Source organism: Xiphophorus hellerii, chromosome 4, assembly GCF_003331165.1.
Source record: "Xiphophorus hellerii strain 12219 chromosome 4, Xiphophorus_hellerii-4.1, whole genome shotgun sequence".
NCBI classification, from domain to species: domain Eukaryota; kingdom Metazoa; phylum Chordata; class Actinopteri; order Cyprinodontiformes; family Poeciliidae; genus Xiphophorus; species Xiphophorus hellerii.
Genome location: NC_045675.1, coordinates 25,080,153 through 25,090,314, shown reverse-complemented (window position 1 = coordinate 25,090,314; position 10,162 = coordinate 25,080,153). Strand labels below are relative to the sequence as shown.

Here is a 10,162-nt window from a genome sequence, read left to right as displayed (position 1 = left end):
AATGTAAATGAACTCGGCCTAATATACCACTAGGTATATTAGGTCGTTTTTGTTTTTTGGTAAATGTGAATCTGTGTGAACAAGGCTCCAACGTGGCGTTCCTCAGGGCTTCATTCTTGGGCCTATTTTCAAAGACAACATTTTCTTTGCTTACTGCAAAAAAAAAGAGAGAAGTAGTAGAATTTAGTCCCAAAAACACCACAGGTACAGATTCATGTCAAAAACTGCTCTTAGCTTTTAAACAAAAAAGGAAACCCGGCATTACTTCGGCTTTTGAACTAATTTTCCCCCAAAAAGATACATGTCTTTGTCTTAATTTAAAACTTTATTTAAGTCAAGTTTAAAACCAAGACAAGTGCATTTGTTTTAAATCAAACACAAAAAGACTCCAAAACAATTTAAATATATTTTATTTAGTATATCTGGAGTATGTGCCAACATTAACAACTAGACAAAAAAGGCCGTCAGTAACATCACAGCATTAATAATTCTGCTGAATCAACACTTTTCTAAGGCTCTGTGGTTTTGATGTGGGGAAAAAAAAAACATTAAAAAGAGTAGAAAGGTGGTGCTTACTGTCAGCAGACTGAACAGGTAAGAAAAACAAAGGCCGCTTTCATGGCAGATTAAAAATAATCACAAAGAGGTGTTGCTTTCATTACCACGTCACAGAAAACTGTTTCTTTTTTTCTGACTGTTTTAATTTGCTATAATAATTTTGCCAACTGTTACCAGAAAATGACCGGGATCATATGTTCCTTAAAACATACGAGTCTACACATATATAGAGTTTTATTCTGTTGACTTAAAACAATTGGGAGCTCATGTGAGAGGATCCTGCTTGGTAAATTACTTCCTCCCAAACAATAACTTCAGTGCTTTGATTAAAAAAATGAGGAAAAAATAGGTTAAACTAGCTTAAACTGAAATAAAGTCCAGTTGAGTTTTTTTTTTTTTTTTTACCCTTCTGAGCTTATATTATAGCACATTAGCGCTGCTTCTGAATACTAAAATCATGAGACTGATGCCTGTCTTGGTCTGCGGCTTCCAAAGGTTTCAGAGACGAAATGTGTCTCTGAAACGAGCGGCCATGACAGTCAGAGGCAGATGAACGCCAGTGCCTCGGAGGCGGATTGAAAAAGGTGTCGAGTGAGAAATGTGCGTGATCCTCTTCTTGGTTCGTGGAGAGCTGGTGAGCTTGCTGATTAGCAAGTCAAACAAATGTGTTGCACACACACCTCTGAGAGCGATTTGGTCTCTTGACGACAAAATGTCACAAAACACACAGAGGCAAAAAAAAAACATCCATTGGTATCTTTTTCTTTTCTCCGTTGGGTTTAAAGAGAAACATTTGTTCTGGACCAAAAGCACAAATAGGAGCTTTCCTTCTTTCTTTCTTTATTTTTTTTTAGCAAATATCAAATGACAACTTAAAGTTGCTGAGGTAATAAATGAAAGCACATGAAAACCAGGCACAGAAGACGGGCAGTTACTCACAGGAGGAAACCTTGACATTCACTTGAAGGCCGTGCTCAGCAAAGCGAGACCCCGCCGGCCACTCGTGGTCTTTTTGCGAAGCTGTTTACTGTCTCTGATCCTTTGAGTCAATTCTCAGGATTTCTGGATTCTCCAAGAATAATAATAATAGTAATAAAAAAAACAAAACATGGGAGAGCATCTGCTACACAAGATGGAGATTGAGACAGCGAAGCTCCGACTGCACAAAGTCTGGACACGCGTCCCGGGATACGAGCTCCTCCGTGTTTCGTCAGCCGAGTCTTTTTAAATAAACAGATTCTCAGATAAAGTATGTAACAATTATTACCCAGTCATTAATGCAGTGCATGTGGACGTACTTGGCCCTGAAGGCTTTTGTAAGTGCTCATGGTTTGGTGTCAAATGTCCGGGTGAGTAACGTCTGGACAGCAGGAGGACGCCCGACGTGTCACTGAGCCTGCTGAGATCGCCTCTCCTCCAGACAGCGACAGACCCACATGGACACCACCTCCGCATTCCCGTCGTTGTACTGGATTATAAAGGAATGGTCCTGAAACAAGCAGGAAAACAATGGTGAGAAAGGACTGACAGACGTCTTTGGGAAAGATGCAAGAATTTCATGAGTTGACCAAAACTTTGGAATTAAAATCTTCCAAATAAGAGAAAAAAAAAAGTTTTTCCCCACCCTTTAAATATTTGATCATATTTCCATATAAACTCACACTTTTTAAAATTGTTTTTAAATGGTAGGAAATTATTAGACACCAAATAAAGGTTTTTGTTCAAATTTTGTTTACATAAACTAAACTACTATTGGCATTTGATAGAAAAACATTTCACTTTCTACTTGAACAATGCAAAAACTCAAAATCTTACCAAAAATCATTTTGGGTTTTTTCTAGTGCAAACATCTCAGTACACTTGAAATAAGACAAAACTCACTCACAAGTAAATTTACAGCAAGCTAGAAGGTTGTTTCAAGTAAATAATTCCTTAATAATGATTAAAAAGTCCAAGTTCCACTGGAAGATTAATTCACTTAGACATTTTTCAAAATAAGTGAAATAATCTGCCAGTGGAACTAGCACTTTTTCATCAATATTAAGGAATTATTTACTTAAAACAAGCTGCTACATCTTGCTGAAAAGTTAGTTTTGTCTTATTCCAAGTCTAATAAGATATTTCCACTAGAAAATAGACCAAAACGACTTTGTAAGATTGTGTGTTTTTGCAGTGCAAGCCTTTAGAAGTTACACTTCTGTAATTTTATTTTGAAATGACAGTCCTGAGTTTCATTACATATCTGCTCATATCATTGCACGACCTCCACAGTAACTCTTAAGGATTGGCTGTAAAATCAAAGGTAATGAGCTTCCTCACAAAAACAAAGACACGTCTAACAGCCATTAGGTTTCTTTCACTTAACTCCACATTATTATTTTTTATTATCGAACAGACGGACCGGAGTCGCAAACGTTATTAGGCCTTTATGTAGAAAGGTGCTAGAATTTGTGAGATTTGTGCTTATCCCCAAATATGGACCACGAAATGTTGATAAAATCCAAATAAAGTAAACAAGAACAGCAATAAAACCTGTTAAATATTAATGCCCGACAGATTTGAAGTGACGACGTCCCAGAGAACATCCTGGGTTTAACGACCTTCTTGAGCTGTGTCAGGATATAAAGTGAGATGTGTAATAAAAAAAATTTATAAAAAACGAAATAAATAAAAACGCTTTAAAAATGAAATTCAGAATAATTCTGACTGCTTTTCATTAGCGGAGCAAACAAATCAAAACGCATATGTTCCACCTGGCGACTGACAGCTCGTAAAGGCTGTTAGACAGCGCCGGTGTACGCTTGCAGCAGGACTGGAAAAAGAGATGTCACATGTGATATCTCAGTCGGAGCGAAACCGGTCACCCAATCCCCTTCGACGGCTTTCCAGAGAGAAGCCGGGGGGTCGCAGAGGTCACCCGGAGGTCAGGGATGAAACGGGAGCAGGTCGTAAATGAAACAAATCAACTCAGGGCTGACCGGGAATTTTCGTTGAGACGTCTCAATGTCCAATTACATAAGCAAGGAAGCTTTAATGAACTTGTCAGCACTGATTTCAACAACATCTGACCAGAACAACAAGAGATCACGTCAGTGGTGCACAGTGTAGATCCTAACAAGGAAGTCGATCAGAGAAAAAAAAAAAAGATAGAGACTATTGTTTGGTCTGGTCTAGACGGAGCACACGTCTCAGTGATGCTGTGCAAGAAAGTCATGAGTTAAAGTGTTTGGCAGAATTTGGAGACAGACTTGAATCAAGTAGGATTACAATTGATCTTTGTGATCAGAAGTCTGTTTCTTCACTTCACTTCCTGTTTGCACAGTAAGGATCTACACATTTACATCAGGCAGAATATGGTGGATCCCCAGTATTAGTGGGGGTTAATGACCACAGACAAACATCTATAAATACTTAAGAATCCCACTAAAAACACTTAAATAAATACTTGTTTTAATAGTTCAGACACCAAATATACCATATTGTGTATTGATAAGCACAGTGGGAACCACCTAAGGATTGTCACAGAAACTAATATCTACAGTTTTCCTTATTTCCACCCTCTAGCTAACAGCCAATCAGTGTTAAGGAAAATAAATGACACTCCTGGATTGGCAGCTTTACAAACCCCAGCCAATAGCGTGTCAAGTAGAATTGATGGGTATGTCAGCTTCCGAAGCCACATTTTATTTAATATATTAGATGTGCTCTACAGAAAAATCCATAAATAGTCTTTTGCAAATAATTTTGGAGTTATGTTTCAAAGAAAAATATGCAAATATGCAGCAGTCCATTGTATCTCACTGAATATTTAGGGGACAGAGAGGAGACCAGTTAACATGATAATTGTTTTTTAAGCATTTATATGAGGATATGTATAAGTAATAGTCTAGTGCAAACAGAACCCAGTTGTACTTAGTGGGAAGAAAATATCCAAAGCTAGTGTCTTCTACGATCAATGAAGCTAAAACAAAGGCTAAACATCAATTAGATATTCCTAAACACTATAAAAAAATCCAAAAAATACCAGCTTAAAACATTTTATACTCAGTGTTATCATTATAATTTGCTGAATACTAATGAATTTATTTTAGTATCATTGCAGCTCTTCACAGCAAGCCAAAAAGGGAAACGATAGCATGAAAATAATTACATTTTAATCTTAACACAAGAACAAAAATACAAATTCCTGAGCAATTCTGATATTCAGAAAAAGAAAAAAGATTATCCGACGTTCTAATTGGGTTTCAACATCATGTACTTGCAATGAGACGACTTTTGGCTGTTTCCCAACTATGTTTGGACAGCATTGTGCCAAAACCAATCATTTTCCACAACTGCTATGTGTCATTTATTAATTTTTGCCAGTATACTGGAACATAAAAAAATCTAAATACATTTTAAACACATTAAAGTAGATTCAGTTTTATATGGGTACATTTGGAAGTAGTTTTGTACTTCCTCAACAAGCGTAGAGTATAACCAGAGCTGACATCTGCTGCAGGTTTAATACCCATATACACAACACAAACCTGCATTACACAGCAGATACAGTTACTATATAAAAGTTGAATAAGTCACAATTGATGATTTATCAGTTTCTTGAAGGAGAGTCATGTAAATGAACCCAGACATGAATTAAATGCCATGGGATAAACGGATGGGAAAGGGTCCAAGTTACCCTAAATAATGAGGTTTGGTCCAATCAAAGTTGGTGGAAATGGTAAAAGGTAGGTTGGGTATCACCAATCCCCTACTTATTGTTGCTTATTGAAGACATGAAAAGCAAGAACACAAGTAAAATGTCTCTGATCCTCAATGTTTAGAAGATTAAGCTGCCCGACTAATGACACAATCCTAACTTCCACCACATATTCTGCTGCCAACTTATTGTTTAAAGCTGTTTTAGTTAAAGGATAAACCGCTTTCCATTTGCCATTTTCTATATCCCGCTGCAGGTTTGCTGTCAGATTTACACTGTGGACTCATTAAACACCTCTCAGCAACAAACAAACAGGTTCACACCATGTAAAATTAGCAAAGAAGTAGGACACACTGGTGGTGATGCTCCACTTCCTCCCTCCCAGGGGTCTTTTGGTCTATTTCTGGCTACACAGGGAAATATGTGGGCATGAAAATTCTCTAAAATCAAATTCAGGGTGAACACTGTTGCTGCTTGCTTGCTCATCAGGGTCTCTTACTCACAGTTAACATTTTAACTCACCACAGTAGAGGAAACGGTTGCATACTTCAGAGTGCTCCGACTGTGAACAAAGTGTACGGACTGTAAAGGACTGGCGCAAGCCCCATCAATCCTTTTGCCCTTCTAATGGGCAGCTAGGGTTAACACAGTCTGAGGTTAATTACTGTCATATCAGTGCGAGCATGTGTGTCAGCGAGAGACACACACTTCCGCGCACACAGCGGACGCTCCTGGGTGCCCCTCTAAGAGCTGGACATCCATCTCATCAATCTTTCTTTTTTGTCTCTGCACTGAACAAGTGATATAAGAATAAAGAGGAAGTCCTAAGTGACGTTTTCCTCTTTTCTTGTTTTAAATCAATCTCTGGAACCTCTGCTCCAGAAATTAACCCCGACATGCCGGAGGAATCTGCTGGAGTCTGGCCTGGATGAAGGTGGCAGTCAAAATGCACCAGTGCATATGCAACATGCACACCATAATGAGGTGGGTGAAGCTTGGGAGGTGGGGAAATTCGCTGGTTTGACCAAAGGATTCGATGTGGTCAAACTCTGAACAGCGGCAAATCTAAAAAACAAAACGTGTTGTATGTACAATGAGAAGCACATCATAAATGCATGTCTAAGTCCATATGTTAATAAACCCTTTGATTAATAAGACAGACTGGAAAAATACTGTATGAATATAATCTGGTAGATCCAGATGCAATTAAAAAAAAACTTTCAGCCTTAATCCCTGCATGAAAATTAATGATTGAAATATGAAGACTACATCCTTGTTTGTATGAAAAACAAAAATCATCCACTTTGCTACACCTTTGAAAGACAAACTATTTATTCCTGAACACAATCAATTCACATTTCCTTTAAAAAAAAATAAAATTTCCCAAATAGAGTTAGTACAAGTCTCATTTAAAAATTGCTCTATAGGAGCTATAGACAAAACACAGCAATTTAAGGAAGTTGAGTTGATTTCAGAATAAGAACTTGACAAATCAACTAAGAATCTTGAAATGATTTCAAGAACAAATTCAGTGAATTAATGTTGAGTTGCTTTGGTCACAATAGAGGGGCCGTCTTAGTCTTGGGATGGAGCGTCGTATTGTTTTAAATCCTCACAGTAAATGGGTAGAAAGGATAAAAATCTGACAATCCGTACAATATAAAATTTGAAAATAAAATTTGAGCTTAAAATCTAATGAAAATATTAAATAAATTATCTGTGACGTTTCAAATGAGTAACATGCTGAAGAGAGAGGCCACCATTCAGATTATTTCTTGGCACAAATGAACTGTGCAATATTCAATTACTGAAACGGTTTAGGATTTTAAGAGTTATTTAAATCTCAATCAAAACATAATCATAATTATTAAGTCTATTCATTTACTCTTTTATTATGTTTATTTCAAATTTTTTTCATGTTTTTAGTCAAATTCAGTTTGTGGCCCTCAAATGTTTTTGGTTAATGTTAAAAAAAAGGAGGCGTAAAAATGTAAATCGTCCAAGAAGCCTTAATCTACCTCTTACTGAAAAGGAAGTAGAAACTTTAAGAAAAATATTTTATCTCTTGTTTTTTTCTATTATTTTTAGGTATGCTTTTGAAAAAGTCTTTTAATCCTCATTGGGTAAATAGGCTTGGACTATAAAAACAAAAGCCTCCTCATCTTTCCTCTCCCGCCTCCACACATGATCATGTAATAATTAAATTACCTGCACCTTAAATTAAGTTTGAAACCTTTGTTAGAGGAGTTATGAATGCGGAGTGAATAACTACTCGTTGGATCAGGTCATTCAAGGTGTTGGACTTTCCGCCGTATTAAAGCAGGGCCAGAGGTGAGACGGGAGAAGGACTCATTTAAAAGTTGCATTAATCACCGTCTTGCCAAATCAAACCGGGATAATCACCTGCAACTGCTCTGCTCAGAAGGAAATGACCCAAACCCAGGGGAAATTCTACCCAACACTTTAATTGTTTGAAGCCTTTGAAGGGTCTGTTTAATCCAAGATTAATTTATGCGATTTTAAATAACTCTGCGCATGATTAATACGCCGAGATGAAATTAAAAGCAGTTTGGGGCAATTATAACAAGGGACTGGTCATCACCTCATTAGAATGGTGTTGGAGACAACACGGCGAGTGTGTGTGTGTGTGTGTGTGTGAGAGAGAGAAAAAGGTGAAGAGGTAGATAGAATAACTAGGTCTTTACGGATTTGCATGCTAATCGCTACATCCCACTGGAAACTTGTCGGCATTAGGCGTGTCCAACCTATGATGTATCCAAACTTCTCTGAGGTGTCTTAAAATGCCATTTACCCTCAACGTCTGATAATCTGTGCATCTAATGTCCACACACCCCTTTTCCCCGATACGCAGCTCCGTCTCTGTCCAACGTTACGTCGCAGGTCTACCTTTGCGTGCCGGATGTCTCGAGAGAATTTGGACGTGAAGAATTAATCTTTTATGCCCTCGCTTAAGGAGCACAGTGCTCCCAGGAGCTCTGATTTGAAACAGTGAATGTCGCAGCAACACAATTTGTCACAGAAGAATCTAGAGAGGAATTGGATTCCTTGTAGACAACTCGCACAGCTACCTTAGAAGTTTGACCTTAGAAGTTCTTATTTCAGGCGCGTTTTAGTGGTGGGCGTAACATTTAGCAATATAAATAGAAAAAAACCTGCCTCCTCGTTCTACCTTGGTGGTCTTCTAGCACCACTTGCACTCCTCATGGACTGTTATAAAAATGCTGATATGGAAGACCAGCCTAAACAACAGCTCAAACAAAGTTTGATGATTCACAAACTAGAGAAGAGTCCAATAGAAAGTACAGGAGTGGTGGGTTTAACTAAGGACCCTGTAATTACAGTAGATGGGGAACTTGGGTGTTAGATGGTATCTGCTGGATTCCTTGGTTGTCAACCATTTGACAATAAGCACTTTATGAATCCTTGAATCTGACTGAATGGATTTGTGGTGCAGTGGATAGATTATATCTTTATGCCACTGAATTTAATGGGGGATTAACTGAACAACAACTTTACAGTAGTCTCTTGCAAACTCAAAGTGCTAGAAAAAGAGTCTCAGGGGCCATTCTCTGATGATCTTTACTTCCTGTTTTGAGCAATGTATGTACCTTAGCAACTCTACAGTGCATCAGTCTCACCCTTTGAATAGGACACTCAAAGGAAGTCGTAAGTGCTGAAGCACAAATCCCTAGTCTACTGTCCTATATGCTTTTTCTTTTTTTGAAGAGATGTCATTTGAAAATCAGATGGTGCAAGAGAAATTTTGTACTCAAAAGTGGCATGCACCACCAAAAGGCTACTAATGTGGGTTTACATGGTCCAAATGTCTAAGATTATAATTTATAAGAAGCCATTTTTCGAGATTGACCCCCACCAATGTGTGCTGCCCTTTTGACACTGCAGCAACTGACTGCATTACATCACACACTTTCAGAAATGATTGGATCATTCTGGGTTACTGCCTCAGTGCTTTAAGCTTTTCTGTTTTTGTCAGTTGTATTTTAAAATACTGTTACTTTCTGTGCAATTGTCAATCATTTTTATATTATCTCAACTTCAAACTACTACACAAGTGTAGCGACATTGTTTATTATACACTAGCAATAATTGTCAAACTGCTTTTTAGCTTTGATCTTTATGATAAGATAAGTTTTACGGTGGTTTTAAATCCAGTTTTTATACAAAAACTGACAACAACAGAAAAACCCAAAGTGTCAATGGGGTTTACATCAATGAAAACCCAGGGGTGAAATGTGACAACATGCGTCAGGGAAGGCGCTGACAGAAAAGTTTAGAAGGGAGACGACACCAGTGGTTGGACACAGGAGGTGCAATGATATAAAAGCACGCATGTGAAAAAAAAAAAAGACTTTTCGCACATGTATTGATGTCAACATTAAGACGTAGTTTTTTTTAAGAGAGAGAAAAGCTTACAACTTTAAAACTACTTTTTAAAAAACTATAAATCATGATAGAAATCCCCCCCTAAGACAATAAATTCTTGGAAACAAACTGGAAAATCAGATTTATCGTTCAGTTATTGCTTTGAAGACAAAAAAAAATGTTGTTTCAGGTCACAGCGTTAATATTAAAAGACTATAAAGTAAAGTTACAATGTGCATCAGATCTAAAAGATCTAAAAAAAAAATGTGCATGAGATCTCAATGTGCTATGGACAAAATAAAGCTCAATGGCTCCATTTTCCCCCCAATAATGTGTGCGTTTGTGCAAGTAAAAATCAAGCTGGAGGCGAGTACGAGAAAAGAGGGGGTTCTTTTGTGAAAAACCGAGGGGCTCATCTGGTCTCTGGGCCTAAGAAATTTGAGTGTATCTGCCAGCGTACACATGGACGGCGGAGAATAGACGAGCAGGATGGGAGGGCTG

At 37.7% G+C, this 10,162-nt stretch overlaps 1 protein-coding gene across 1 annotated transcript in view; it reads right to left on the bottom strand.

Moving 5' to 3' along the window:
* Positions 1–392: 392 nt before the first annotated feature.
* map2k5 (mitogen-activated protein kinase kinase 5) overlaps positions 393–10,162 on the bottom strand; it is a 55,942-nt gene continuing 46,172 nt past the window's right edge. The window contains exon 22 of the mRNA XM_032561044.1: positions 393–2,047. Within this exon, the coding sequence (XP_032416935.1) occupies positions 1,946–2,047 (102 nt within the window). The 3' untranslated portion in view covers positions 393–1,945. The remainder of the gene's footprint in view (positions 2,048–10,162) is intronic.